Genomic DNA, 27,522 nt, shown 5'->3' with positions numbered 1-27,522 from the left:
ATTTCTTTTAAATCATAAGAGAAAATGAAACCAAAGAAAGGCGATGAGTTTTAGAGAAGTTGGAGGATGCTTTATAAAAATGTGTTGCAAAGTGACTAGTTGAAAGTTGCATGTTACGTAGAAAAACTTTTCATTATTTGTTAATGATAAAAATCTACGAATACCTAAAATCACGCCTTTTCGAATTTTGACTTAAAAAGTTATTTGGTTTAACTTATAAAATTCTTAAATCACCTTATAAATGTTGGGGAACTTTTAAAAAAAGATGTTAGAAATTTATAAATTTTATTTTAAAAAAGTAAGCAACTGTTAATTTATTTAGAATATCTTAATAAATTCCTTTAAATTAATTATAAATTTATCATAACTAATATTTTAGGAGCTCTACAATATTATTTTTTTTGTTGTAAATTTACTTTTTTAAAATAAAATTTAACATTTTATGTTTTAATATATTTAGCCAAACACCCTCTTAATTTAGAGAATTAAATGCAAATCACCAGTCGAACTCGAACACATACAAAAAAGTCCTTACATTTAAGCTAAAACACAAAAACCATGTTTGGGGTTAAATACCATGCTTTCGGGGACTAAAAATTGCAATTTTCCCATTCGTTCTTAGTTTTCTGTCCAACATATTCTAAACGAGTCAATTAATCACTCCGCTCTCATCCCTCTCTCTATGTGCTCATTCTCCAAGGTTTTGCACCCCACTCTCGGATCAGAATTTGCCCAATTGAAGAAATAGTAATAAGAATAATTTTACAATAATGGTCGAGAAATCCAAGATTCGGAAGAAGGGTTCCATTGGTGAAGAAGACATCTCTGCTCTCTTGCAAAGGTAAAATTTTTATTCCTTAAGTGTTGAGGAGCATTAGTCATAAAAATTCAAAGCAAGTTCTTTATTGGATTGTTTCTTGTTTTTCCCTCCTTTGTCTGTTAGGTACTCGGTGAAGACAGTGCTGACATTACTGCAAGAGGTGGCGAACGTCGCTGGAGAGAAAATTGACTGGGGTGCGGTTGTGAAGAACACCGCAACTGAAATTTCCAGTGCGAGGGAGTGTCAGATGCTGTGGCGACATCTTGCATATGGCCAGACCCTAATCGATCAATTTGACAATGCTCCAGACCCTATGGTAAACGCGTTTTTCTTGTTGCTTTATGTTCAGGCTGTCAGTGTGTATCTTACACATGTTAGCTACGAATTGTTTGCTTACAAGACTTACTGGCGATTTGATAGTCTGAATGCGATTAATATGCTATTGGGAGTACTGTTGTTGCTTTAGTAGTGGATAAAGTTTGGGTTGCGTGTACAGGGGTACTAGCTATGAGCTTGGAGCTGTTATTGGCACTATTGTTTCTAATATACGTCATGGCATTGTTCACTTCTGCTTCCTTATGGAATGAATTTGGTGAAACTGTATGTGGTGGTGATTTATACCAAAAGAATTTGGTTTAACTCGATTATGTCCTCCAGGGCAGCATTCAAGTGAAGCTTTATCTGGCAATTTATACTAAACAAGCTGTCCATTAGTACACTTTCTATGAATTCAGTCTTGCTGCTATTATATCTTACTCAAAGACCTCATCAAAATTTTTGATGTCAAATTCTCCACTTCTTTGTAGGATGATGATAGCGATTTAGAATATGAGCTTGAAGCTTTTCCTGCTATCACCCGGGAAACTTCAGTGGAGGCTGCAGCATGTGTTAAAGTAAGTATGATTTATTTGATAATATCATAAACATTGTCCTGAAGTTTGTGGCTATCTCGCTGTTGCTTATTCTGGTTTGGTTTTTCTTTTCCAATTTCTTTGTATGCTAAAAGCTGGAAGCTGAAAAGTGTGTTTAATTGATGTCTTTTATACTCACGGAAAGCAGTATAACTGTACTAAGGACTGTCCTTTATGAATATCTACCCCCAGATAAGAAAAAATTTATCCATATGCATACACATGTACACGTGTATCATGTCTTTGTATATATCAGAGCCATTCGGTCCAGATACGCGTTTCTCCTATTCCACCCATTACTGGACATCAGCAAAGTTAATTATCCAGTGTTTCTGTTTACTTCATTCCATGTGATTTTAAGTCAAGTTCTCTGCCTATGTTTACCTCTAATATTTAATGGATCACTTTTGCTTCAGCCCACACTGAATGTGTAAAAAACCATCCAGATAGATTCTCTATCTATTATTTTCCAAGGGCTATCACTTGAGAATACTTGTACTCTATCTTGTCTTCTTTGACCAGAAATGCATCTGAATTTTTATAATCTGCTACTCAGCTGAAGCCATGACATGTTTGTTATGGTGCCAAGATCAAAATACCTGGTAACCTCGCATATTTTTATTGAACCCTTCCTGTGTTGGATGAAATGTATATGATCCTGTTGGGTTTTGTGCCCTGTAAATATATGAGTTGCTGGTGGAGGTAACCTGATTGTATTCTTACTAAGTTTCAATAAGGTGTTGAACTGGAGACATTTGGCTATGTCTTTCTTTTGTGTCTTTAGATAAGTGATAATGGTTGAACTTGTAAATAAATGTAATAAAGTGTCAGTTGGTGGCCAGCGCAGAGAGATGTGTAGTTGAATACTTTTCTAAGAGCAACTAGGGAAAACAAGGTACTTTACTCTCCACCAGGGTGTTTATTGAGTTTGGAAGGTTCATCATCATGTGCATTAGGCAGAACACTTGTCTTAGACATAAACTAGTGGAAATTTTTATACTTTGTAAAATCAGACTAATATGCAAGGAGTGTGGCAATGAACAATTATAGGGGTACATCTCACTTGTTTATTTTGGTTTGTAGGTCTTATCTAGTAAATTAGAAAATTAAAAGATGTCTTACGCAGTTGTCTTTGTTGGTTGTATTGTTTATCAAACCTTCTAGTCTGTTGTAGCAGAATTACTTTGGCCTCAAAATTCTAGATTCCCTTTTTCTTCTCTTATTGGAAAATCCCTGAACTTTCATTTTGTTTGGATGTAACTCACCAATTTTTTCTTACAGATACAGAATAAATGGATATTGCCTATCAGGTGAATGTTGATTTTGAGATATCCGGCACATAAAATTATTCTTTATTCCTTTTGTGATGGTTAAATCACTATTCAGTTAAAATCTTCCCCGTGTATGATACATTTAAAAACTAACTTACGGAAGCTGAAAGCATGTTAAAAGAGAATGTTTCTGCCTCTGCATGTAGTAATAAAATAAGAGATTGAACTTGTTTTGAAATTTTCATAAGAAGGGCAAAAGACAAGCAAGTAATTTAGTAGAATATCTTCCAAGATGAGTTGTATGTCATCTGAGTCTCAACTTTGTGCAATTCCAATTTCCACTCAGAAGAGAAATGAATGTTTCTGCATTCAAAAATTAATATGATCCTCATTTTGTTCTTCTTCCTTCACTTCTAAAGTATTGTTACTCTTTAATCTTATGATGGTATTCTGAGTCTATGAAATAAAATATGGTTTCCTTTTCTTTGATAGGCTTGTCAATACTAATATTCACTAGTATTTCTGATTAGGAGAACTCTTTTGCAGGTATTAATTGCTTCTGATTATCCAATAGATTCCCATCTTCCAAACAACTTGACTATTGAAGCACCATTGACTATTAATGTACCAAGGTTCAAGACATTAACTGCAGCTTCGGATTGTACACTTGCTAATGTTATTCAGGGGACGAATATTAGCATTCCTGTTTCTGTACAAAAGCAACCACTATCTTCTGGGTCATCTGGTGAAAAAAGGCCTAATAATGGTACATCAGGAGTTAATTTGCCTCCTCGAAGAAAAAGAAGGGGTTGGTCTACAGAAGATGATGTGAAACTCACTGCTGCGGTGCAAAAATATGGAGAACGAAATTGGGCTGATATCGCAAGGGGAGATTTTGAGAATGATAGAAAAGCATCAGAGCTATCGCAGGTACTACACTCACCTTCGTTCTAGTCACGTTAACATGGCTTTTATTATCTTAATGAACAGAGGACTAGTCATTGGATAACTGTTACTTAGATACTTTTTGGGTTTAGAAGTTGGAGGGGTTGGCCTTTAGGCATGATAAGTTTTGGTATGTACCATATTTTATATTTCTGTTTTGGGATGAATGATGATGTATAATGAAAGGGTCTATCGTGGAAGATGCATATATCAGTATCTTGTACCTTTGTGATTATCTCTCTTTCTTGTGCTGTCAATAGCTGGTAAATGACTATAATCAGAAATATTTCCTATTGTTTCTACTAGATTTTGGTGTGCATTGCTATATGTGATAGTTTGCTGCTCTGTTAATGCCCTGAATAACATGGTAGATAGGCATAAGGTTCAGTATTAATCAAAATGGGTTATATTTCCTTGGTTCAATTCTGTGATTTTGTATTCATACTCCATTGTATGATTCACAGTGTTTTTATGCTGAATTTAGTGATATGCAACAAACATGTGCAGAGATGGGCGAATCTCAGGAAAAAACAGGGCAATTTAAATGTAGTAACTGGTTCACAACTTTCTGAAGCTCAACTCGCTGCTGCTCATCGGGCCATGTCCCTAGCCCTAGATATGCCAATGGGCGACAATTTGAAGGCAGCTCGTCAGATGAATTCTGGTAATTCGTCCATCACTTTTTCAACATGGAATTCAGGTGGTTGCTGTGTAGGAAAGTTAGCTCTCGTTTTTTCTGGAATTGTTATGATGGCTGATGTTGCACCACTGTTCTGTGGCTATGTTGATCCTGAAAGACCATACAGTTATACATAACCGTCTTCATCGAGATGTGGTGAAAAGTTGGCGGCATGAAACACTTTGGTGATTTTTATTACACTACTGAAGTTCTCCTGAATAAGCATTCTGCAGCTACTATTTATGTCTTGCGGTGTTGGAAAAAATTGCCTTTATTTAAACCTTCCTATGACCAATATCTTAAAGTTAATATAGTCCCATTTGGTCTCCCTATTAAAAGGCAACTTGGAAGATGCAATCAATTGAAAAGCATTTGGTCGCCCCATTAAAAGAGTCGCTATGTTCAAACCCCATTTTGGTCCGTGTGCATGTTCAATGGTTCAGAACTTAGCAGATGCAATCAATTGAAAAGCAAATGGGATTTGTTTTATGACTGTTTACTTGATGCAAAACTGTTTCCTAGAGCACATTTATATTTCCGTGATTGTGTGTGTGTCTTTCTTTTTCTTTCTGTTCTTTCTTAGCCTTCCTTTGTTTCCTCTTTCTTCATTGTTCAGTTAGTTAGGTTCTTTGGAAAGACTTCAGGTGTCCAATGGTCGACCTCTTGTTTACTGGAGAATGTGGATCACTTATGTAAAATACTATTATTATGTAAAATAGTGTACCTCACTATTCCTCACTTCTCGTGTTTGTGTCTTTGGAATATTATCAGTTGGCACAAAGTCTCAGCCTCAATCTCAAAAAGCTTCTGCATCACCACCAGATCAGCAGTTGGGAATGGCAGGGCCTTCAAAATCTCAGGTGCCGAACAAAAGACCGTCAATGAACCCTACTACTGGTCTGGATTCAATGATCAAAGCTGCTGCAGTTGCTGCAGGGGCCCGCATAGCTACCGCTACTGATGCTTCCTCAATAATTGAAGCTGCTCGTTCACAGAATGTTGTCCACATTATAACTGGAGGCAGTTCAGTGATGAAATCCTCAACTACAAGCACATCAAATCAACTGCCAAGCAATGTGCATTTTATTCGCAATGGCCTCACAAAGTCACCAATTTCCACTTATTGTGCTACTCCAAGCTCACGACCGTCTGAAGCTCAGCAAGCACAAGGTATATCTATAAGACCTGCAGAGCCGGCAGTACAGTCCAACCCAGTGGGTAGTGCCCGAGTCCTGAATGCATCATCTACTCCATCCATTGGAGTTACTAAAACTGCAGAAGTTGCTGTGGTTTCTACCTCATCAAGTGAGATGAAAGAGCTTGTCCAAAGAGACCAAAATGCTGGTCTAGCTAATGTATATGACTCTGTTCAGGCGGATCAAATGTCTGAAAATCAGTCAGCACCATTAGGCAGCCAATCAAAAGAGAAAGTTGATATACATCAGACTTCTACTTCAGGTAATGTATTGAGAGGAAACACTGAAGAAAATCAACCTTCTACTTCCTTACGGAATCCTATCAGTCAAACTCAGGATGATTGAGTAGCTTTACCACGCACGGAAGTAGAAGATAATGGTAATTTCTAATACCTTTTAAATGGATAGGCAGTGGCCAGTCACTGCTAATATATTTGTTGGTTACTCATCTTTATATGTAGGATTTCAAATAAAGGTAAGTTGATTGATCTCCAGGCAGACAGAATGCTGATAATCAATGTAGAAGACAAGAAAATCATGAGATTCCAGTCCAAATGGGAGCATGAAGATTTAGCAAGCACGAATGCAGATTGAAGTGCTGAAAGCAATTATATAACAAGCTACAACCGGAGATGGGAAGAGTAGATAAAGCTCCCTATGAAATTTCGTCTTCCCTGTTCTTCAGTAAATCCCTGCCATCTTTCCCGGTATGTATATACTTCTGGCGGAAGTTATACGCTCGTTTGGACGAGGGCCCGGGATCCTAAATAGTGAAGTAAGAGATCCATTTTCATGGGTTAAATCATTCTGCAGATTTGTCTACCTGCAGCTGGGAAAGAACAGGAAAGGCACCGATAACAAGCTCCAAGAAAGTTGGTCTTTGACTACATTAAGAATCTTCATGCTGGTTTCTTAGTTGCATAGTTGTTTCGCCTCCAGGAGGGGTACAATAGCTAGACACTCGTATCCTAGTTGTCCAAAATGACATAGACTGTGACATTTTTGCTGTGGATTGTTAACAAAGCTAATTTCAGCATTAATTATGTCATTGATCCTTAAGCACCCGAGAAATCTGAGACAATGGTCACAGGTCAAACTCTATTATTGCAGACCCCGATTTGAAAATGGGTTTTCTTTAAGTTGAGAGTTAAAGAATTTATCAAGCCAGCCGAAGGTAAACAATGAGAGCGCATATTTTAACTCATCAACCCTTACTAATATGCATTTCGACTGTTAAAAAGCCCATTTTATAGCAGTTGTTCAAACTGCATTGCAAGGGCTCTGTCAATGATACTAAAATGGTTGTACAGTGTTCAACATGTAAATCGAATTCTTGGTTCGGAGATCTGCCTCAAAATGTTCAATCTATTAATGCTTCCATTATTCCCTGGAAATTAGGAAAACAAGTTTCACAAACCTTATCTCACACCACAATTCACACACAGCGCAGCTAGAATGGCATAGGAAGTTGACTGCCAATCTGCTAATACAAACAAATGATGAGGGCCATAGCCTACCAATTACCATATCTCTACCATTAACGTTAGAGCCACAAATTTATGGGAGATAGAAATTTTACCAGAAACCCATTCCTCCCTGCATATCATCCAGCCTATCTACTGACGAGATGCCACGTGGAAGCCCCTCATTAACTGCTTATCTCCTCCCCCTCCCACCAGCCCTCAGTTAAGTGTCTTGAAACCAAGAACAAGCTCTCGCTCCTAGTCTTAGTAGCATATAGAATTTTATTTTATTTTATTTTTTAATCCTTTTTAGCTCTTGCTGTAATCAAACATGGAGACTAGTCTTACATGCTGTGCCCGTGGAGCAATCTTGCCTACTGCTTCTTCACAACAGTACTCCACACTCGCCTCGCCACGTTCTGTTTCTCCATCATTTAGCTCCAAGGTACTGCCTTTCAACACCTTAATTTAGTAAGTTGTTGTGCATGATTCTCTTTAAGACTTGTGCATGAAGATATTGGTTGAATTGCATTGCAGAGTTTGCGAGGGAGCTCGATATATGGAGACTCTTTGCGCATCGTGCCAAGATCATCATTGAAGGTCTCAAAGGCCAAGAGTTCTGCCCTTGTGACTAAGTGTGAGATTGGAGACAGTTTGGTGAGTGTTTAACTGTTGCAATTTGCTGATCAGTTGAAGGATTCTCTTGTAAGAAACGGACATGATGAAGTTCTTTTTGGATTTGGTTTCTTGATTGATTTTGCAGGAAGAATTTCTTACAAAGTCGACATCGGATAAGGGGCTGATCAGGCTTATGATGTGCATGGGCGAAGCGCTAAGAACTATTGCATTCAAAGTGAGGACAGCTTCTTGTGGAGGAACAGCTTGTGTGAACTCTTTCGGAGACGAGCAGCTTGCAGTTGATTTGCTTGCTAACAAGCTTCTATTTGAGGTGGGAGTCTATGAATTTACAGAGTTATCTGGTAATATGACATCAATCAAGTAAGATGTATCAGTAACGCTTGTGAAGGCTAAACATGAATTAAGAGAAATTTCACGATAGTATTGAAACATGTAGAAGTACAAGAACTCACAGATTCTTATGTGGTTCTGAGAAGAATGTTCCTATAACCATGATTGCTCAAGCCTTTTTATTTGTTTATAACGGAATATTATGCAAGTAAAATATACGTGGTCACCTATTAGTTATATATGACTAGAACATATGTAAAATATTATAAAAATTGTGCTTCTGAGTTCAATCATTGGAATGTCCCATATATCACTATATTGTTCATATTTGGACACTCTAGAAAATTTCTGAAGCATTAAGATTCACCAAAAATTTTACATTCCTGACTTCTTGATGCATAGGCATTGCAATATTCACACTTCTGCAAGTACGCTTGCTCTGAGGAAGTTCCAGAGCTTCAAGACATGGGAGGACCAGTTGAAGGTCAGCTATTAACATCATTAATTTTAGTCTTTTATTATTGACAAGAAACGAAAAATAACATCATACATGCATAATTTCATTGGTTGGAACAGGAGGTTTCAGTGTTGCATTTGATCCACTAGATGGTTCTAGCATAGTTGACACAAACTTCACTGTTGGGACAATCTTTGGAGTATGGCCCGGAGATAAGCTCACTGGAGTGACCGGAGGTGATCAAGTTGCTGCTGCAATGGGGATTTTTGGGCCCCGAACGACTTACGTTCTTGCTCTCAAGGACATCCCTGGAACACACGAATTCCTCCTACTCGATGAAGGTTTGAATAACTTCATGCAGCTAACATTCGTCTCAATTCTCGTTCCTTTAGATTAATTTTTGTTTTCTTGCAGGAAAATGGCAACATGTTAAGGATACCACAACGATTGGAGAAGGAAAAATGTTTTCCCCTGGTAACTTGAGGGCTACTTCAGACAACACTGAGTATGCCAAGGTTTCTTCTGCTTTCCCTTTCTCTAATACATGTCCATACAATGAAAATATAATGACAAAGCATTCTCACTCACAGTTGATTGATTACTACGTCCGGGAGAAATACACGCTGCGATACACAGGAGGAATGGTGCCCGATGTTAATCAGGTTTTGTAGCATTCATTATCACATCCTTTGAAGGAAACATGTCATTAGATCCATGTTGGCTGATTAATGTTGTCTATTTGTTGGTGGAATTGTAGATCATTGTGAAAGAGAAAGGGATCTTCACAAATGTGGCATCTCCATCTGCCAAAGCCAAGCTGAGGCTTCTGTTTGAAGTTGCTCCTTTGGGATTCTTGATCGAAAAAGCAGGCGGTTACAGCAGCGATGGCAAGCAATCTGTGCTAGATAAGGTGATAAATAATCTAGACGAGCGGACGCAGGTGGCTTATGGGTCCAAGAATGAGATAATCCGGTTTGAAGAAATGCTCTATGGATCCTCAAGACTCAAGGCTGCTGAACCTGTTGGAGCTGCTGCTTGAGAACGTCTGGACGATAAACTGATGTTTCTATTTCTTTTTCCTTCATCTAGAGTACATGCTTTGTACACGGACCAATAAATGATAATTTGTTGAAAACTGAAGATGCTGGTAAATTATGATGATGAGATCAATTATTAATGGAACTCCAGCTTTGTTCTGTGTCTGTAAAAAATCTTGATTAGGAGATTCAGTTCATTGCAGCTGAGATTGTAAGAAACACGAGCTCCCTTGTCTATACTTTTGAAATTTAGGAAGTTTTACTAAGTTCAGATGCCAGTTTTCCATATAAGTTTGTCTACAGGAAAAATCCTTGTAATCTCAGACCCCTTGTTTTTACATCACAATCCAGCCTGTCTATTGTTTCTTAGGATACCTTTCACAAGGAAACAGCGACGCATTCTTGCAAGAAGTTCACGAGCTAAGTCTTTCAGAGCTATTATTACTTCAAATTTCTTGTCTGCTTTATTAGTAATTAACCCCTTCTCTTCAGAATCAACATCATGGAAAAGAAGGAAGAGCTGGCCATGGTATTACTTGTAACATTATGTTAATTTCTCCTTCTGATAATTTTGAGGAAACTATTGTCTTATTTTCCTCCTATTTTATTACAGATAGACGTGGTTGGAACCAGGAAATGGTGTGGATCAATTGGGGGCGTTGTCGATGCACCAATAGACAAAGTGTGGACCATGGTGTCTAAAAGCAGCAGATTACACGAGTGGATGCCGATGGTCGAAAAATGCATTGATTTGTCGGGAGAAGAAGGCGTCCCAGGCTATACCAGGTTAGTCTCAGGTTTCATGTTCCCACAGGAAGACGGTGACAGATCATGGATCAAGGAAAAGCTGGTTCACATGGACCCTTTATCCCACAGTTACATTTATCGAATGGAATCAAGCAACGTAGGGCTCGATGGATCCTTAAATTCGTTAAAGCTCATAGATTACGGTGATGGCTCGACTCTTGTCCACTGGAAATTCGACATAGATCCTGTCGAAGGTGTGTCCGAAGAGTACACAGTGGACTACTTGGGATATCTTTACAAGTCGTGTATTAACAGGATTGAGGGTGCTGTAGAGGCTTCATGTAATAAATGCTCTGTCGCATTCTTGAAGCAAGAAGTTGCTTCTGGTTCAGACAATGCAGACAACAACATTGTTAACTGATATGCAACTATGCAAATGTTTTTGTTAGAAATCAAGAATGCGTTCCAGATGTAGTCTCTTTAGTTGTAGGATGAGATGTTGCTTATTACTTCATCTAATCTCGGAATTAATTTATTTTGAAGGTGGGATGATAACAATTAGCATGATTTTCTCATTAATGACAACTATTTCTCAACTAATGATATACACCAACAATTACCAACTCCTGTATAGTTACTCTTCTGGAAGTATATGTAAGAGATAATAGTATAGATCAAGACGATACGTATCCAAGTATCAGGCAACCTCAGTAAATACAAAAATGAAGTTCATAATTTGAGTACTATAAATAAGTATTTTTCACAAACATAAATGGACATTCAACTATGAAAGAATGACTTACATAAGTAATTGATGCCAAGAGAAGTTTAGTTCAGTGATTAATTACAAATATAGTCCGGAAATCAAACAATAGTCAAAAACATAATTTATTGTTCTGAAATCAGCCAATTCAGTAAAAACTCATTGAAATGAAAAGACACGCACATACACACAGGTGAGTAAGAATCTGTTGCTTTGGCATATGAATGGTGAACTGTTTCTCTGTTCAAGTTTGCTGAGGTTGATTGGAAAACACTTCAAACATTATCAAAAACTAGAATTATTGTAATGAACTTAACTACGAAAATAAGTACATGGAATCCTTGTCCGAGATATAGATATATAGAGGAGACATACCTTTCAGGGTGCCCTTCTTCTCGTATCAGTTGCATTCACTTGAAAATGGCAGTGAAAGCATAAGAATACCCTTCTGTAACTACACATGGACAAATAACTACTTTGCGTAATATGCAAGAAGACTTGGGAAAATTGCATGGCTGGCTAGTGCATTCACCTAACCTAGTACAATGACATAGCATCAGAGTAGTTTGTTCCTTTTATAAATGTTTCAACAAAGAGACACCGGTATTGTCTGAAATATAGGCAATCTAGGAAGAGTGGAACAGTCTAAAATGATGGAACTTCGTGTTCTTGTTTTGATGCTAGTAGTGGCTTTCTTGTATCCAACATGCGTTGAGTCAAGGGTTCGTAACTACAAATTCAGTGTAAGTGCATTTTCTTCTTTTTTTGTTGAAGTATGTAAGAGAATGGATTAGCCCTTCAATTTGTTTCCTTAAATCCAAGCCATAGTTCCATGGAATGCTTCCAAATGTTGTTCGACGATCTTGCTACCCTGTTTCTATTCAGGTGGTAAGGAAAAACACGACCGCGCTATGTGCAAGTAAGCCAATAATCGTGGTAAATGGGAAGTTTCCAGGTCCTACTCTCTATGCAAGGGAAGACGATATCGTGATTGTGAGGGTCGTTAACCATGTCAAAGACAACGTTACAATCCACTGGTCTGGTTTAGAAAATACGCTACAACCTTCACATTTTTCTCTGAAATCAAGTTGTTTGTTCGCTAGACCTATGATGCTAATACTGCAATGTGGATACATTTCAGGCATGGAGTCAGACAACTCAGGACCGGTTGGTCTGATGGACCAGCATATATCACACAATGCCCGATTCAGACAGGGCAGAGCTATATTTACAACTTTACCCTCACGGGGCAGAGAGGCACACTTCTTTGGCATGCACATATAAACTGGCAACGAGCAACAGTACATGGCGCCATCGTCATTTTACCCAAGCGCGGTGTTCCTTATCCGTTTCCCAAACCGGATAAGGAAGAAATAATCATTTTCGGTTAGGCTTATTCTAGTTCTTGCTCACATCTTTCCTTTGCATGTGGTTTACGACTCGTTGTTGCTTCCGCTACATGCAGGAGAGTGGTGGAAATCAGATGTGGAAGCAGTGATCAACCAGGCGATGAAATTAGGCCAGCCGCCTAACGTATCTGATGCACACACAATAAATGGACTACCTGGACCTGCTCCAAATTGCTCATCTCAGGGTACTAACATGAGTATACTTACGCATGGAACATAACTGAGTTGTGTCTGCTCTTCTTTTCCGTGTCCTTTTTGTTGTCATCTGTTGATTCATGAAATAGATGACAACAATTTCCTGAAAAAAGTTCAAAGTATCAGCTGAAAATTCATTAGCTTGTTCGATTGTACTACATGTAGGCTACACTCTCCAAGTGGAAACCGGCAAGACATACCTCCTCCGAATAGTCAACGCAGCTGTTAATGAGGAGCTCTTCTTCAAAATAGCAGGGCACCAACTGACGATCGTTGAAGTCGATGCTTCCTACACGAAACCTTTCAAAACGGACACCATATTCATCGGTCCAGGCCAAACAACAAACGCCCTCTTAACAGCAGACCAGAAAATCGGCAACTATCTAATTGCCATTTCCCCTTTTATGGACACAATAGTAGCCATAGACAACCAAACTGCAATGGGCACCTTACGTTACAATGGGATGTTAGCCGTCTCCTCCACCACCCTAACAGCCATGCCCCCACAAAATGCAACCCCGATAACAACCAAATTCATGGACTCTCTAAGAAGCCTTAACTCAAAGGAGTACCCTGCCAACGTGCCACAAACTGTCGATCATTCACTTATGTTTGCAATAGGCGTCGCAGTGAATCCGTGTGCAACATGTGTGAATGGGAGCCGAGTTATGGCTGATATCAACAATGTCAGCTTTGTGATGCCTACTACAGCTATCCTTCAAGCACATTACTACAACATAAGCGGAGTTTACACCGACGATTTCCCTGCAAACCCCCCAAACCCTTACAATTACACCGGCACGCCACCAACAAGTATACAGACAAACAATGGCACAAAGGTATACAGATTGGCTTATAACTCCACAGTTCAGCTTGTGTTGCAGGGCACATCAATTATAGCACCGGAGAGTCATCCGACTCATTTGCATGGCTTCAATTTCTACGTGGTGGGGAAAGGATTGGGAAACTATGATCCCAAGAATGATCCAAAAAACTTCAATCTTGTTGATCCTGTTGAGAGGAACACAATAAGCGTGCCGACTGCTGGATGGACGGCAATAAGATTCAGAGCTGACAATCCAGGTACATTCAACTTGTTCATTAGCTTTGCCCTTTCCTACTTCAATTTCTTGTTTGGTGGTGGAGGGGTGAAAAGTAGTTTTCATGCAATGTCATCCACATTATGATGAAGTTTGGTGTTCTGAGCAATCAAATAGGAGAAGTTTTTCCCTTTGACCAACTTTTCTTGATCAGACTTTATTACAAATATTGTCCGAAAAAGATACAAAATTCTAGGGCATAAATTCCAATAAAATTTGAATTTATGATGCAGGGGTATGGTTTATGCATTGCCATTTGGAAGTGCACACAACATGGGGGCTTAAGATGGCATTTTTGGTGGAAAATGGGAAAGGCCCAAATCAATCAATATTACCTCCTCCGAATGATCTTCCAAAATGCTGAACAACACCACAAAGTTCAACACAAAAAACACACACTACTGCAGAACTCTGCACCAAAACTGAGGAGTTGGGAGTGAAGGAGAAGATGAAGCTGCTCAACCTGCACTCCAACAACACACACACACACACTCACATGCATGCCAAGAAATGTAATAATTATTCTTTTTTCTTAGGAAATGAGTGTCTCTGTTTATTGCATTGCTCTTATGATTTTGGATATAATTTATGTATTTGGGAGACTTGGATTCTTGCAACATTGTACACAGCTCTCAGGATCAATAAATTAGCCTCACTGCTGCTTTTCATTTAAACAAACGTTACTTTTCTTAATTAGTTCGTGTTATTATTCATTATGATGTAATGTTTTAAAAAGTACATGGGATTATTGCACTATCCTCCCCAGAGGTTGGTGGTTCAAAAAATTACATGACGTTTATTTTCGTCTAATAAATAGGTTCTCTATTAATCAAAATTTCCTGATATTTAAAAAAATGATAAAAATAAATATTTATAATACTTATTAATGTTTTATTGCTAGTTAAAGAAATCTTTTTATAATCAAATTACTCTTATAATGGTAGAATATACCTCTTCATTAACATGTAAAGATGTATATGGGTAAGGTAAAATATATCTCTTCACATGCATTAACGTGTAAAGATATAATAAGTCTATCGGTGGTAAATATTAATTTTTATTGATTTTTCTGTTATTATCAAATTTGATGAATTTTGACTAACAAATAAATTTATTTGTTTGACAGAAATAAACTTTAATGGTATTAAATATAATTTTTTAAATCATAGAGATCTATGTTTAAACACTAAATTTCAGGTGAGAGGAGTGTAATTATCCTAAACTATAATTTTAATTGGTAAAAAGTTGAACAGAAATGCCTCATTTCGGAGACATAAAAGGCCAAAAACAACGCGCCAGGTAGGGGTCGAACCTACGACTTTCTGCTTAGGAAACAGACGCTCTATCCACTGAGCTACAGGCGCTTTGTTGTGAATTGTCAAATGATATTTACATAGATCTTACTAATTTTATGTTTTCAAATGTATTTCCTTATTATCTTTTATAATCAAATTGAGCTGAATTCAAGTTTGAAAATTATCAAATAAAAAATTAAGCTTAAATTTTATTTGTTAAATTAACAAATCGGGCTCAAACACTTCTATCAGTCAGCCTCACATTGAATATTGAGTAGTTTTTTTTTCTTCTAACAGAGCACTTTGCACGTGTGATTTTGAGGGTCCAATATGAGAATGGAACACCTTTCTGTTGCAATATAACAATTGCCCTTTTTGATCTTTTGCTATCCACGAACCAGTTATGATACAAGCAATTTTTTGTTTAGAATCAAGGTGCACATTAGGTTGGATCAGTTTAGGATCGACACAGATCAGCTAAAAAAAGACCAGTCCAGGACTAGTCCACGTTCATGACTGATCCTGGGGCGGTTCTGGGCCTTTAAATAGGTTCGAATTGGATTTATTTATGAACTTAGACCCAGCCCGTGAACCGGCCCGGTGGAGGCCCGAACCAGGACCAGAGCAGGTGCTTATCAGGCCCGAAAGTGTCTATTTTATTTTTTTATAAATAGAAGTTTTCTTTTGAACAATTACTTAAATTTTTTATAGAATTATGAAATACAATAAATAATAAATTAAATCACATAAAAAATCATAACTAGAAAAATAATAGTTGATATTATATAATCAACTTAGATAATACTAAATTTTGAAAAAAGTAAAAAAATTAGAAGTAGAACAATAATGTTAATAATTTTTAGTTTTCCATAAATGTCAAAAAGCTACTAAAATAGTTAGTTTAGGAGAATAAAATAAAATTTATATGTCATGCATTATTATTATAAAAAAAATTGTCCAGCCCAGGTCTCACGAGGCGCCTATCACACAGCGCGTCGTGTGGCTAGTAGTCCGCTGACTACGTCCGCCAATACCTCCGCTCGGCACTAATGCAGCGCGCCGAATATATCAGAGTCGGGAGGAATAAATCACAAAACCGTAAATTGCGCACGCGGAATCAGAAAACCAAATTGCATTGAACTGAAAATGCGTATACAATGATCAACGATGCTAGAGCAAGGGGTTCGCCTTGAGGGGGACTCCAACACGTCACTAAACCAAGCTTCTTGAACTCATTCCCCCCTATAATAGGCTTAAAAAACTAAATCCTATTGTCTACACTAGACACTAGAAAAGCTGAAATTTGCAACTCAAGAGGCGTAACGTCCCCTTGAGGAATCTAAACAACATAAAGCAAATAACAAAGCAGTAACAAAGCAATAAAAGGCCTACACCTAGGACTCTAAGACTAGTTGGTTGTCCAGCGTCTGTCGATGAAGGCTGAGTGGTCGGCCATGTAGAACGGTTGAGTGGCCGAAGTGCGCGTCACGGGGCCTAGTGAATGGGCAACCCGTGACATTCTCCCCCACCTGAGATAGCGACGTCCCCGGCGCTACGGAAGCATGGTACGCTTCGACAAGAGGTAGAAACGCCTTTAGGTTTGTCACTCGCTCCCAAGTGTTCTCCTCGCTGCTGCATCCCCTCCATTTCACCAAGTACTCTGTGTGGTCTTTCTTCGCGGTACTCGTCACTCGGTGATCTAGGATTACTTCAGCCACCTTCTCCTTCGTCTTCTTCAATTTGAGTTGTGGGCGGCTGGGTTGATTGCGGGTATCGTCTTCCTTGTCTGCTGAATACTTCTTCAATTGGCTGACATGGAAAACGTTGTGGATCTTCCACCACGGCGGCAACTCCACCTTGTACGCCACCGTCCCAATACGCCTAAGGACAGGCAAAGGACCAACATATTTCTGCATCAACCGAGGATCTCTCCACCTTGATGTCTTTGACAATTTCGGATTCGGGACCTTCACCAGCACCAGGTCTCCCGCATTGAACTCAATGAAGCGGCGATTCTGATCTGCATACTTCTTCATCCGCTTCTGAGCTGTCTCCAAGCAACTTCTAACGATATCAACATTCTTCTTCCACTCCTGGGAGAAACTTCGAGTAAGAGGGGATCTCACACTTTGGGGAATATCAAGAGTGTGAGGAAGGAGCGGCTGCTGCCCAGTAATGATTTCAAAAGCGCTCTTGTTGGTGGTGGAAGAGCTCTTTTGAACATTGAAATATAGCTGAGCGACATCCAAGAGCTTCACCCAATCCTTCTGCGTACCTCGCACAAAGTGCCGAAGGTAGTCCTGCAACGTAGAATTAAAACGTTCTGTCTGACCATCGGACTGTGGATGATAGCTCGAGCTCATGGAAGATGTGGACCCGAGAAGTTTGAACAACTCGGTCCGGAAGACGCCAGTGAATCGGGAGTCACGATCACTGACAATATCTTTTGGCAGTCCCCAATGCTTGACGATGTGCTTGAAAAAGAGATGAGCTGTCCCTTCTGCTGTAACGTGTTTGGGTGCTGCGATAAATGTAGCATATTTTGATAAACGATCTACCACGACGATGATAGAGCCTAAGTTCCCGACCTTAGGCAATCCAGAGATGTAATCCATGGAGACGCTCTCCCATGGACGCTTTGGGATGGGAGGTGGTTGCAGCAGACCGGCCTTCTTCTGATGGTCTGCCTTGTCCTGCTGACAAATCAAACAAGTGCGGACATGCGTCTCGACATCGTCCCGCATCTGTGGCCAATGATAGGCCCTCCGCACCGAAGCAAACGTGCGGTCCTGTCCTTGGTGTCCCGCCCAAAGTGTGTCGTGGCATTCGGAAAGAAGTGATTTCCGTAGGTCCCCGCCTCTCGGAACGTATACGCGGTTTCCCTTGGTCATCAGCAATCCATCCTCGATCCAAAAGTGTCGAGCCTTGCCCTGCTCGACAAGCCGAATCAGGCGTCGCGCCGCGGGATCTCTCGGTAGTAACTCCCGCACCTGATCCTTCGTAGAGATAGCAGCCGCGCTAGAAGAGAGCGCTGCTATCGACTCCAAGTTCGCCAAGTCCGCCCTGCGGCTCAAGGCATCTGCTGACTGCGTCCTAAGCTCCACAAGCTTAGGTTGCGGTATTTTGTACGGTGCCCTAGCGGGCGGTCTCGTGCCAGGCACCAACTCGATCTCGTGATCCACTGCCCTCTTCGGTGGTAGCTTCCGAGGCAGCTCGTCTGGCATCACGTCTTTAGACTCCCCCAATAGTTCCTTACTACCGCCCGGGGTGGGCCCTGACACCTCTTCCATCTCTTCAAAACAAAGGGTACCCAAGTAGGAGATCTCATCCTGCTCGCGCCCCTTCTCAAACTGCATGGCCGACAAGTTCTTCTCTCCTGTACGTCCGGCCAAGGTAGGAATGACACACGGCTTCGCCCCCAACATCATCAGCGAATCGGCATGAGGTAAGACAGCAGTGCGTGTATCCCGTAGAAATTCAAGCCCAAGGATAAGCTTGAAGTCGTCCATTGCCACAACAGAAAGATTGGTCTTGCCCTCATAAGCACCAACCTTAATCAGCACAGACTTGGCTACACCGGCAATGGGTTGTGCAGCCGAGTTGATCGCCTTCACACGCCCAACTCCCTTCTCCAGCACGAGCCCGAGTCTCGCCACTTCGGCGCTCGCAAGGTAGTTGTGAGAGGCTCCAGTGTCGATCATGGCTCGAATCGGCTTGCCATGAATCTTCACATCCACGAACATCAACCCTTTCTTCCTAGGAATCCGGGGCTGAACTTCTTCTTCTTTCTTTTCCGGCTGCTCCACAGTAAGAGCCGGGATGGTCTTTTTCGCAAGGGGTGGCACAACTCTCTTCGCCGCCACCGTAGAGAATGTGTTGCACCATTGGTTTACGGCCCCCAAGTTGTCCTCATCCTCCTCCGTGTCATTCTCACCACCTGTCTCTGCTTGTGGCTCCACACTCTTTGAGGACGACACCTTGTCGGTAAAGGTCGTTGCCAATGCATTCAACACCTGTCTCTTCGGGCAATCCCGATACATATGCGGACCATCGCAGATCAAACACCCTCTCCTCCTCTCGGGTGCTCCCTGCTTGTTCTCCTGGGGCCTGTTCCTGTCCGAACTGCCCTGTGAGCTATTCTGAGAGTGGGGCCTCTGGTCTCCCCCACCTCTGTTGAAGTTATTCCTAAACCATCTCGTCCCATTCGACTTCTCCCGCTCAGGACTAGGCGTCGCCTGCCTATCCTTTTGAGTCTCTAGGTTGAAATCGGCCAGGCGTTCGGCCGCTATAATAGCCGAACTCAAATCTGTCACTCGTTGCCTCTGCAACTCGTTTCTCGCCCACTGTTTCAAGCCTTCCATGAAAGTGAACAGCTTGTCTGCCTCCGACATGTCTCGGATGTTCAGCATCAGCGCTGAGAAAGCTTTGACATATTCCCGCACGGAACCTGTATGTTCAAGCTTTCGCAATGCCCTCCTGGCATTGTACTCCACATTCTCGGGGAAGAACTGCTCTCTGATCGCCTCCCGTAGAAGAGCCCACGTGTCGAGCTGTATTTGATGTGCCTGGATCTCCGCAAACTTGGTCCGCCACCATAGCTTTGCGTCACCAGTCAGGTACATGGTCGCAGTCGCAACCTTCCTTGCCTCGTCACGCACGTCTGCCGCAAGGAAGTACTGGTCCATGTCGAAGAGGAAGTTCTCGACCTCCTTCGCATCACGCTCACCGCTATAGGCCTTCGATTCTGGTATTCGAAACCTAGCACCGGGGTCGTGAGCAACCATAGGCGTGCTACCCACTGCACGCTGGAGCAGTCCAATCTGAATGGACATCTGCTCCATGTCACGCCGCATATTGGCAATGCTGTCGTTTCCGAATACGCCAGCCATCTCCTGAATCACCTGCCGACATTCGTCCAACTCCGAATTCAGCACCGTGATCTCAGATTCTAGAGAAGAGACCTTCGTCTCCAATTCCACCAACCGGGAGTGTCCGTCCTCCGGGTTCTCAGCTCTCTCGCTGGATGAAGCTGCGGCATGTCGCGGGCTTTCCGGATCTTGCCCCGATGCCCTCGCAGCAGTAGCGGTCCGCCTCGGCCCCATCGTGGCACGAGGCTCTGATACCACCTCTCACGAGGCGCCTATCACACAGCGCGTCGTGTGGCTAGTAGTCCGCTGACTACGTCCGCCAATACCTCCGCTCGGCACTAATGCAGCGCGCCGAATATATCAGAGTCGGGAGGAACAAATCACAAAACCGTAAATTGCGCACGCGGAATCAGAAAACCAAATTGCATTGAACTGAAAATGCGTATACAATGATCAACGATGCTAGAGCAAGGGGTTCGCCTTGAGGGGGACTCCAACACGTCACTAAACCAAGCTTCTTGAACTCATTCCCCCCTATAATAGGCTTAAAAAAATAAATCCTATTGTCTATACTAGACACTAGAAAAGCTGAAATTTGCAACTCAAGAGGCGTAACGTCCCCTTGAGGAATCTAAACAACATAAAGCAAATAACAAAGCAGTAACAAAGCAATAAAAGGCCTACACCTAGGACTCTAAGACTAGTTGGTTGTCCAGCGTCTGTCGATGAAGGCTGAGTGGTCGGCCATGTAGAACGGTTGAGTGGCCGAAGTGCGCGTCACGGGGCCTAGTGAATGGGCAGCCCGTGACACCAGGCCTGGCTCAAGACCAAGTGATCCTGGGCTACTGAGCTGAGTTGGTCCTACGTTTCAACACTTGGGACCGGCCTAGAACAGACCCGATCCCAAACTAGTCAGGGCCAATCCAGCTCATTTTTTTATTGGTTCAAACAAGTCCTGGACCTAACCAGCCCAACCCGATCCATTACGCATATTGAGCTTAGAACATTAAAGAGAATCAAACCATCATATGACAAAGATGAATTGCCTCTTACAAATTTCTTATTTGGTTGCTATCTTACGGGCATCTGAACTTCATCCCAAACCTCAATTTATTTTATTTGTTGATCATTTTTGCGATTTGAGCATCGACATATTTTGTAAGTCCAACAATAAACATTTAAAGTATGATAAATTATGGGGCATAATTATTCTGATTGCAGTACTTAGAGCCACACTAGACATCAAATAATAAACATTTAAAGTATGATAAATGTGAAACACATCAAATTCTTAGACAGAATTGAAGAGTCATAATCTCAAGAGATGAATGGGAATAAAATAGAAAGGCAAGTGAAGAATGATGTAATATTAGTGATCAAAATTGCACCTTTATAGCTTTACATGAAATGAGGTGAGGAGACATCAATTGGGTTTGCTTTTTCTTGCTTCTTTTTCCCTTTTGGCCTTTCATTTGTTTGTCTTTCTGATTTCACTCCTTTCTATTAAAGTTATTAGGTCCAAAATGCACAAAATATTCATGTCAAAGATATACCTAAGCCTAAAACCTACTTTCTCCTGTCAATTTTTCGACTTTCTCTTTGAGAAAATAAAAATTATAATTAAAACATCTTTTTCTCTCTTTTTCCAAGCTTAAGCTAATTATTTTTTAAATAAAATACATTATTTTCCCCTTACAAATATGTCAAAAGAATATCAAAATAATAATGAAAGCTTCTTTTGGGATTGCCATTCAAATCAATTCCTTTTAAGCAATAATATTTTTTTTCACTAACAATAATAAATAAAGCCCCAACCAAAAAGAAGATTGCGGCTAACAATTATTTGATAACTTCATACATTGCAACCATCACATACGTACCACACTTTATTTTTATTTATTTATTTTCCTTTCATATATAAAGTATCTTATCATTTTAATGATGCACCAATATAAAATTCAATAACTAATAATTTTACGATTTGACATCACAAATAAATAAAATTCAGAATATTCTCTTCGACTTAATTATTTTCCTATATCGATAACATTTTCAGAAATCAGAACCCAACAAGACCAAATTATTCTTTTTAGTTTGATTAACATGATATAAAGATGGGATGATTACATTACACTACCCTAAGATTTGATGTAGTTATACGTAAATTTTTTGTGATTTGAAAAATTATTTCTGATACTCTTGATATTTAAATCCCTCCACTAGTTAAAATTTATCGAATTTACTTATATCAACAAAAAAAGTTAAACAAAAATTTATATTTACTCCCGATTGGCTTATTGTTGGTCAAGCAAATTTGTTTATGACCAAACTACTTTTATACATCTTCTAATACTAATACATGTGAGTAGGTATATTTTCACCCTTATAAAAATAGTTTGGTCAGAAAATATTTGTTTGACCTACAATAAATCAATTTTAAGCCAATTAGGGATAAATAATATCAACAAAGTCAATAAATTTCAACTAACAGAGAGATTTATTATTAGATAAAAATAAACGCGATGAATACTAAATATAATTTATAATATTATAAAAAATTTATATATAATTACTTTAAATTTTAGGAGGAGAAGCGTAGTTCCTAGTTCCTGTAGACAAAGTACACTACATGTTGTTCATAAAGAAACCAAAAAATCCACACAAAGATATTCCTATCACTTTAGTTTCAATTTTGGAAGGGAATGGAAAGCAGCACAAAATAGTAGCAAATATTTTTTTTTTCACTTGTGAGTGCTGATAGTTTGCTGACACAAAAAGTGGCTCTCATTGCTCAACCCCAACACTCGAACAGCAGCCACACCAAACTCCAATCACCTCACTAAATTTTAGAGAGGAGGAGAGTGTAATTATCTTTATTCTTACAAAACCAAAATCCGACCCTTTATATATACCGCAAGAACACCAATCCTTTCATCTCTTTCTAGTTCTACGCTCATCTGGGCTGGATCCATCCACACCCATTATTTACTAGTAACTCAAAAATTTTCAAGAATCATAGTAATATTATTATTTCTTCTTTCTTTTGGTGCGTGTGTGTGTGGGAGGTTGAGTAAGTAGAATAATATCTTGTGTGAGAGTGAAAATCTTGATGTAATTTTGCTTGTATTTCTTGATTATGCAATCATAACTTTCAAAGGTTCTGAAAAGGTAAGTTCTTTGCCAGATTCTTCAAATTTTATGCTACTTGGAGAAAAGAAGTATTCTTGATTCTCAGTAAATGGTTCTGATTTCAGTTCTTTTTGAATCACAGTAGAAAATCCCAGCTTTTGTTCTGCATATTGCATATATAGTGTTAAACATCTCATGAAACGGAATTCTCAGACTAGAGAGTAACAAACTCGATCCCAAGTATAGGTCAGTTGTAAGATTTTAGGAATGGAAGCTTTATGTCCAACTTCACTTGTACAAGATTCAAGCTGGTTCATAGGCCAGGGCAAGAGCACAAAATGGACAAAAGAAGAGAACAAGAAGTTTGAGAGTGCTCTTGCGATTTTCGATGAGAAAACTCCAAACAGATGGTTTAAGGTAGCAGCCATGATCCCAGGAAAGTCCGTTTATGATGTAATAAATCAGTATAAGGAATTAGTGGCAGATGTTAGTGATATCGAGGCAGGTTTGGTTCCTGTTCCCGGATACATGGCTTCTCCATTTACATTGGAGTTGTCAGATTATCGCAGTTTTGATGTGTGTAGGAAGAAGGGCAGGACTTGTGATCAAGAACGGAAAAAGGGCGTGCCTTGGACAGAAGATGAGCATAGGTGAATTTCTCTTCTTAACTTTACTGCTTCTTATCTTTTGCACACCTATAAGGTTTCTGATGATCCAAATTCTCAATGAAATTATTCATCTCATTAACATTACCAATGGTTACAAACCGCAGGCGTTTTCTTTTGGGACTGCAAAAGTACGGCAAAGGGGATTGGAGAAGTATCTCACGGCACTTTGTTGTATCCAAAACGCCGACTCAAGTAGCAAGCCATGCTCAGAAATACTATCTGAGGCAGCTTTCTGGAGGCAAAGACAAGAAAAGACCGAGCATCCATGACATAACAACAGTCGACCTCGTTTCTCCATCAGACAACAATAGACCTCGTCCTCTTGAGAAGACTAATGAACTTTCCTTTCAGCAGAAGCTCAATGAAGCCTTAACGGTTTTTGACTCGTCTTGTGGTGATTCTTATGCTGCGTATCCCTTCAATGTTTCGACACAAAGTCATCCTAGCTCGTGTCTTCACATCCAAGTGCCAAGATTTCGAGGTTGAGGAAGGGAATAATGTCTGTTGAGGATGTCGGATTGAAATGTTGTTATAGTCAAAAGTGACTGTGCATGCACTTTGTTGATGAGCCAATATGTGATATATATGCTTGTTGAAATCATGTCTATGATGAAAAGAGACTGAATCAGTCTTGTATTTATTTGTACTAGTCAAGTTCATCATCAAATGGTCTGAACAAGAATCAAATAATGATATCCCTCTTCATTCATTATTAAATTTCACAAGTACAATGCAGACATTAACCATTCTGCACGTATCTGTTAGCTTATGCCACAGTATATGCACGTTTCTTGTTGCGGAAAAAACAAATTGAACAAAGAAATTTAAAAGTACAAGAGTTATGTGGTTCGAGCAATCTGATGACCTATGTCCAGGGAGACAGATATTTTAACTGATACAGAGTATATCATGAAACCTAAAACTGCTTATATACGCAACTCGATATGTCGGTTAGGACCGTTACACGATAGCTTCTTTATGCTTGTTTCTTTGAACCTTTGCATTTTGCTGTCCTTTTTTTCACCATAATTCTAATTGCAGATGTAGCATAGATACCAAGAAGGTGTTGAGAGGAGTTTTTACCTGTTGTGATTTTGAGTTCTTACAACACATAATTCTTTAGTCTTTATGTCTCACTTATCTGCTGTTTCTCACAAGTTTACACTTCACATATACAAGAGTCAACACAAATAAGGCAAGATATTTGCTGAAAATCATTCCCCAACCCTCCCATGGGGGAAAATCAGAGATAATCACTTAAAGGATGAAGTTGCCCTCGAAAAATTTAAGATATGACCAAACACAATAAGAATCATGTTTTTTGAACTTGTCTTGGCCTCGACCCAATTGACTCGTTGATCGGTTGTCGAATTCATCAAAATTAAATAATAATTCTACAATTATAGCAATAGTGGAACGAGGTCGAATCCCTAGAAAACTACGAATGATCTCTCAGTCAAGTTACGGAAATCAAATGGGTGGGGTTTGAATTAAAATTTAGTACTAACTAATAGAAACTAAACAGAAAATAGAGATAAATTATGAGAAAGAAATCAGTAGAGAAGAATTCCGACCCAACGGAGTATATCACCCACTCGTTATATTAATCATTCATCACACAACATTAATTTCACAACCAAGCATTCAACCTTGAAATCTATTAGGATAACTATAATAAATTCATGTTTTCCTCTTGCAATTAGTTTGACTCAAGCATCTAAGTCAAAACTTATTATCTCACGACTAGGTACAATAGCGTTCCATATCGATTCAATAATAGTATGTGCATCAGTTAAAATAGTTGAACCTAGATCAAATAATTGAGATAGTTGCAATCATTTAACCTAATTTTCTTGTCCCTACAAATAAATTATGCGGAGCATACAATTAATTTGTTTGGTACTTGTACCACTTATTCATGATAATTGCATATCACTGAACATGGATAGCAATAGAATAATTAATATCGAATCTAATTGTCAGATCTATCAATATTAATCATTCCATAAGATGTAAATCAAGACAAGAAATACTTGATGAAATCAGAGTAAAACCACGATCCCAAAACATAACAATTGGGTTTAATATTTTCATTGAATCAAAAAAGAGAATTAGCTACACAAGATGTGTGTAGAAATTCTTTCTAAAATCCTATAGAAAAACATAAACTAGAAAGAAAGGAAAAGAGAAAAGACGATCTAAACTAAGAGAGTAATAATAAATGAAACTCGATATTAGATTTTTAGCCTTCACACCCCTTTTTTATAGCACAAAAATCATCCTCTCTCTTGCCTTTCAACTTGCCGTCTCGAAAAGGAAATAAATCGTAGTACAAAATCTTTCCAAATTGATCTCTCTCGCAGACAGCTTTGTCAATTGATCACGCCCTATTGAATGCTCAAGTCAGTTTTCCTCTTATTTTTCTTTAATCAGTTTTTGGCTTCATTTTGGCATTTTTGACTCTCTTTTCTTGATATCAAATAATAAAATTAATATCAATCATTCACTTAAAAGATGTATAATTCAATTATCAATATAATAAATTTACTTTAAATACTTGAATTAAACATGCATTTAAGTGGATAAAAGACATGCTATGACCCGTTCTAACCGACCCAAATTATCAACCCTTGATCGTGTAGCCAACTAAACGCTGGATTTAGTCTTGATACATAGGGCATTCGATAAATACCAACGATGAGCCCTCTAAAAGCATTTATTATAGACATTTTATTGAGATTTACTCTTTCTCAAATACTCAAATTGATTGAAGTATGGAGAGGTATTAATTTCTTAATTGTGTTCTCAAATACCCAAAATAGTGTGGATTGAAGTACAAACTACTTAAACAATTGGGGAGCTCAAGTATCGACCTGGACTTGGATCAAAAAGTGAAAAAGCTAGCAAGTAAAGAAAAATCATGCTTCTCACTATAACGGTTGCTGCTGCTTGTTCTAGTGGCTTCCCCTGTCACCTTCCATGTGTAAATCCTCAATGCCACTCTGGAATTCAAGTGTCCAATGCAACTTGAACCATATACTATCAACTTTTTATTCCATTGATGATGACAAAACTCTCAACTTTAAGGGTTTCTGATAGGAGATAACTTTTCATCAACTTGTATAAGAAATCACTTTTCCCTCTTTCTTGTTCTTTTATTTTCCGATTCTGATTGCTGCCTTTTTGTGAAATCAGATGGACCTAAAGTTGAATTTTCATTTCATTCCTTTTCACTTATTTCCCTTTTCTCCATTCTCAAGAAAGATAAAGGCCAAATGCATGGGCTGAATTGAACTGGCCACGGTCCTTTTCCTGCTTGCTTTTTCATTACCTTCAAAGAAAAGAAAGATGGGAAAAAGTTGATGAAGGTGCTTATCTGTTAAGCTCGACAGCTTGTTTGGATAATGTAGTATATGGCTACCTCATTCACGAATCTAGTGAGGAGCATCAAGAGTGCAACAGCAGTTTAATAAATGATTAGAGATAAGCAGTGGCTGTAGTTTTCCTTTGTAAGGTTGAGGAAACCGAATGAGAAAGAAAAGGAGAACATAACTAAACTTTACAACTTAAAACTAAACCCACAATATAAGACACAGGAAA

The 27,522-nt window shown here is 39.2% G+C and overlaps 6 protein-coding genes and 1 non-coding gene across 9 annotated transcripts; 5 read left to right on the top strand and 2 right to left on the bottom strand.

The window, feature by feature from the left end:
- The first annotated feature begins 608 nt into the window (after positions 1 to 608).
- LOC105167083 (uncharacterized) lies at positions 609 to 6,961 on the top strand. 3 transcript variants are annotated; one of them, XR_848226.3, is made up of 8 exons: positions 609 to 841; positions 944 to 1,136; positions 1,627 to 1,713; positions 3,549 to 3,932; positions 4,455 to 4,611; positions 5,398 to 6,201; positions 6,318 to 6,529; positions 6,636 to 6,961. XR_848226.3 is itself a non-coding variant. In XM_011086648.3 (7 exons), exons 1-6 carry the CDS (start codon positions 771 to 773, stop codon positions 6,165 to 6,167), a joined length of 1,662 nt encoding a protein of 553 aa, XP_011084950.1. In that variant the 5' UTR covers positions 609 to 770; the 3' UTR covers positions 6,168 to 6,201; positions 6,318 to 6,961. The 3 variants fall into 3 exon arrangements, 2 of the variants coding, with proteins under 2 accessions (XP_011084950.1, XP_011084951.1); XM_011086648.3 differs by having other exon boundaries at positions 6,318 to 6,961; XM_011086649.3 differs by having other exon boundaries at positions 6,284 to 6,961.
- A 540-nt stretch (positions 6,962 to 7,501) lies between these two features.
- SBPASE (sedoheptulose-bisphosphatase) lies at positions 7,502 to 9,893 on the top strand. The gene is made up of 8 exons (XM_011086646.3): positions 7,502 to 7,730; positions 7,823 to 7,942; positions 8,049 to 8,234; positions 8,657 to 8,738; positions 8,831 to 9,052; positions 9,126 to 9,226; positions 9,302 to 9,373; positions 9,469 to 9,893. The coding sequence occupies exons 1-8, from the start codon at positions 7,617 to 7,619 to the stop codon at positions 9,748 to 9,750; spliced, it is 1,179 nt and encodes a 392-aa protein (XP_011084948.2). The 5' UTR covers positions 7,502 to 7,616; the 3' UTR covers positions 9,751 to 9,893.
- A 242-nt stretch (positions 9,894 to 10,135) lies between these two features.
- LOC105167081 (lachrymatory-factor synthase-like) lies at positions 10,136 to 11,118 on the top strand. Its single transcript, XM_011086645.3, has 2 exons — positions 10,136 to 10,277; positions 10,362 to 11,118. Exons 1-2 carry the CDS (start codon positions 10,251 to 10,253, stop codon positions 10,914 to 10,916), a joined length of 582 nt encoding a protein of 193 aa, XP_011084947.1. The 5' UTR covers positions 10,136 to 10,250; the 3' UTR covers positions 10,917 to 11,118.
- A 724-nt stretch (positions 11,119 to 11,842) lies between these two features.
- Positions 11,843 to 14,640, top strand: LOC105167080 (laccase-4). Its single transcript, XM_011086644.3, has 6 exons — positions 11,843 to 12,001; positions 12,144 to 12,295; positions 12,400 to 12,644; positions 12,724 to 12,852; positions 13,028 to 13,945; positions 14,196 to 14,640. The coding sequence occupies exons 1-6, from the start codon at positions 11,909 to 11,911 to the stop codon at positions 14,324 to 14,326; spliced, it is 1,668 nt and encodes a 555-aa protein (XP_011084946.1). The 5' UTR covers positions 11,843 to 11,908; the 3' UTR covers positions 14,327 to 14,640.
- Positions 14,641 to 15,253: 613 nt separating this feature from the next.
- Positions 15,254 to 15,326, bottom strand: TRNAR-CCU (transfer RNA arginine (anticodon CCU)). Its single transcript has one exon. It is a non-coding gene; the product is annotated as a tRNA-Arg (tRNA).
- Positions 15,327 to 16,046: 720 nt separating this feature from the next.
- Positions 16,047 to 20,359, bottom strand: LOC148787612 (uncharacterized). Its single transcript, XM_088882407.1, has 2 exons — positions 16,910 to 20,359; positions 16,047 to 16,061 (listed from the first exon to the last, which is right to left on the bottom strand). Exons 1-2 carry the CDS (start codon positions 20,357 to 20,359, stop codon positions 16,047 to 16,049), a joined length of 3,465 nt encoding a protein of 1,154 aa, XP_088738533.1.
- A 2,473-nt stretch (positions 20,360 to 22,832) lies between these two features.
- LOC105167079 (transcription factor DIVARICATA) lies at positions 22,833 to 24,631 on the top strand. Its single transcript, XM_011086643.3, has 2 exons — positions 22,833 to 23,904; positions 24,027 to 24,631. Exons 1-2 carry the CDS (start codon positions 23,522 to 23,524, stop codon positions 24,406 to 24,408), a joined length of 765 nt encoding a protein of 254 aa, XP_011084945.1. The 5' UTR covers positions 22,833 to 23,521; the 3' UTR covers positions 24,409 to 24,631.
- Positions 24,632 to 27,522: the final 2,891 nt, after the last annotated feature.

Source organism: Sesamum indicum, linkage group LG7 (assembly GCF_026168435.1).
Source record: "Sesamum indicum cultivar Baizhima isolate 11 linkage group LG7, ASM2616843v1, whole genome shotgun sequence".
Classification (NCBI taxonomy): Eukaryota; Viridiplantae; Streptophyta; class Magnoliopsida; order Lamiales; family Pedaliaceae; genus Sesamum; species Sesamum indicum.
This window is presented reverse-complemented; position numbering and strand designations above follow the sequence as displayed.

Excerpts from the sequence above, each read along its gene's own strand:
- LOC148787612 (XM_088882407.1), bottom strand. The coding sequence starts at position 20,359 with ATGGGGCCGAGGCGGACCGCTACTGCTGCGAGGGCATCGGGGCAAGAT.
- LOC105167079 (XM_011086643.3), top strand. The coding sequence starts at position 23,522 with ATGGAAGCTTTATGTCCAACTTCACTTGTACAAGATTCAAGCTGGTTC. Across the intron at positions 23,905-24,026 it reads TGGACAGAAGATGAGCATAG|GCGTTTTCTTTTGGGACTGC; the intron begins GTGAATTTCTCT and ends TACAAACCGCAG.
- LOC105167080 (XM_011086644.3), top strand. The coding sequence starts at position 11,909 with ATGATGGAACTTCGTGTTCTTGTTTTGATGCTAGTAGTGGCTTTCTTG. Across the intron at positions 12,853-13,027 it reads TCCAAATTGCTCATCTCAGG|GCTACACTCTCCAAGTGGAA; the intron begins GTACTAACATGA and ends TACTACATGTAG. Across the intron at positions 13,946-14,195 it reads ATTCAGAGCTGACAATCCAG|GGGTATGGTTTATGCATTGC; the intron begins GTACATTCAACT and ends TTTATGATGCAG.
- LOC105167083 (XM_011086648.3), top strand. The coding sequence starts at position 771 with ATGGTCGAGAAATCCAAGATTCGGAAGAAGGGTTCCATTGGTGAAGAA. Across the intron at positions 1,714-3,548 it reads AGGCTGCAGCATGTGTTAAA|GTATTAATTGCTTCTGATTA; the intron begins GTAAGTATGATT and ends ACTCTTTTGCAG. Across the intron at positions 3,933-4,454 it reads AAGCATCAGAGCTATCGCAG|AGATGGGCGAATCTCAGGAA; the intron begins GTACTACACTCA and ends AAACATGTGCAG.
- SBPASE (XM_011086646.3), top strand. The coding sequence starts at position 7,617 with ATGGAGACTAGTCTTACATGCTGTGCCCGTGGAGCAATCTTGCCTACT. Across the intron at positions 7,731-7,822 it reads CTCCATCATTTAGCTCCAAG|AGTTTGCGAGGGAGCTCGAT; the intron begins GTACTGCCTTTC and ends ATTGCATTGCAG. Across the intron at positions 7,943-8,048 it reads GTGAGATTGGAGACAGTTTG|GAAGAATTTCTTACAAAGTC; the intron begins GTGAGTGTTTAA and ends TTGATTTTGCAG.
- LOC105167081 (XM_011086645.3), top strand. The coding sequence starts at position 10,251 with ATGGAAAAGAAGGAAGAGCTGGCCATG. Across the intron at positions 10,278-10,361 it reads AGAAGGAAGAGCTGGCCATG|ATAGACGTGGTTGGAACCAG; the intron begins GTATTACTTGTA and ends ATTTTATTACAG.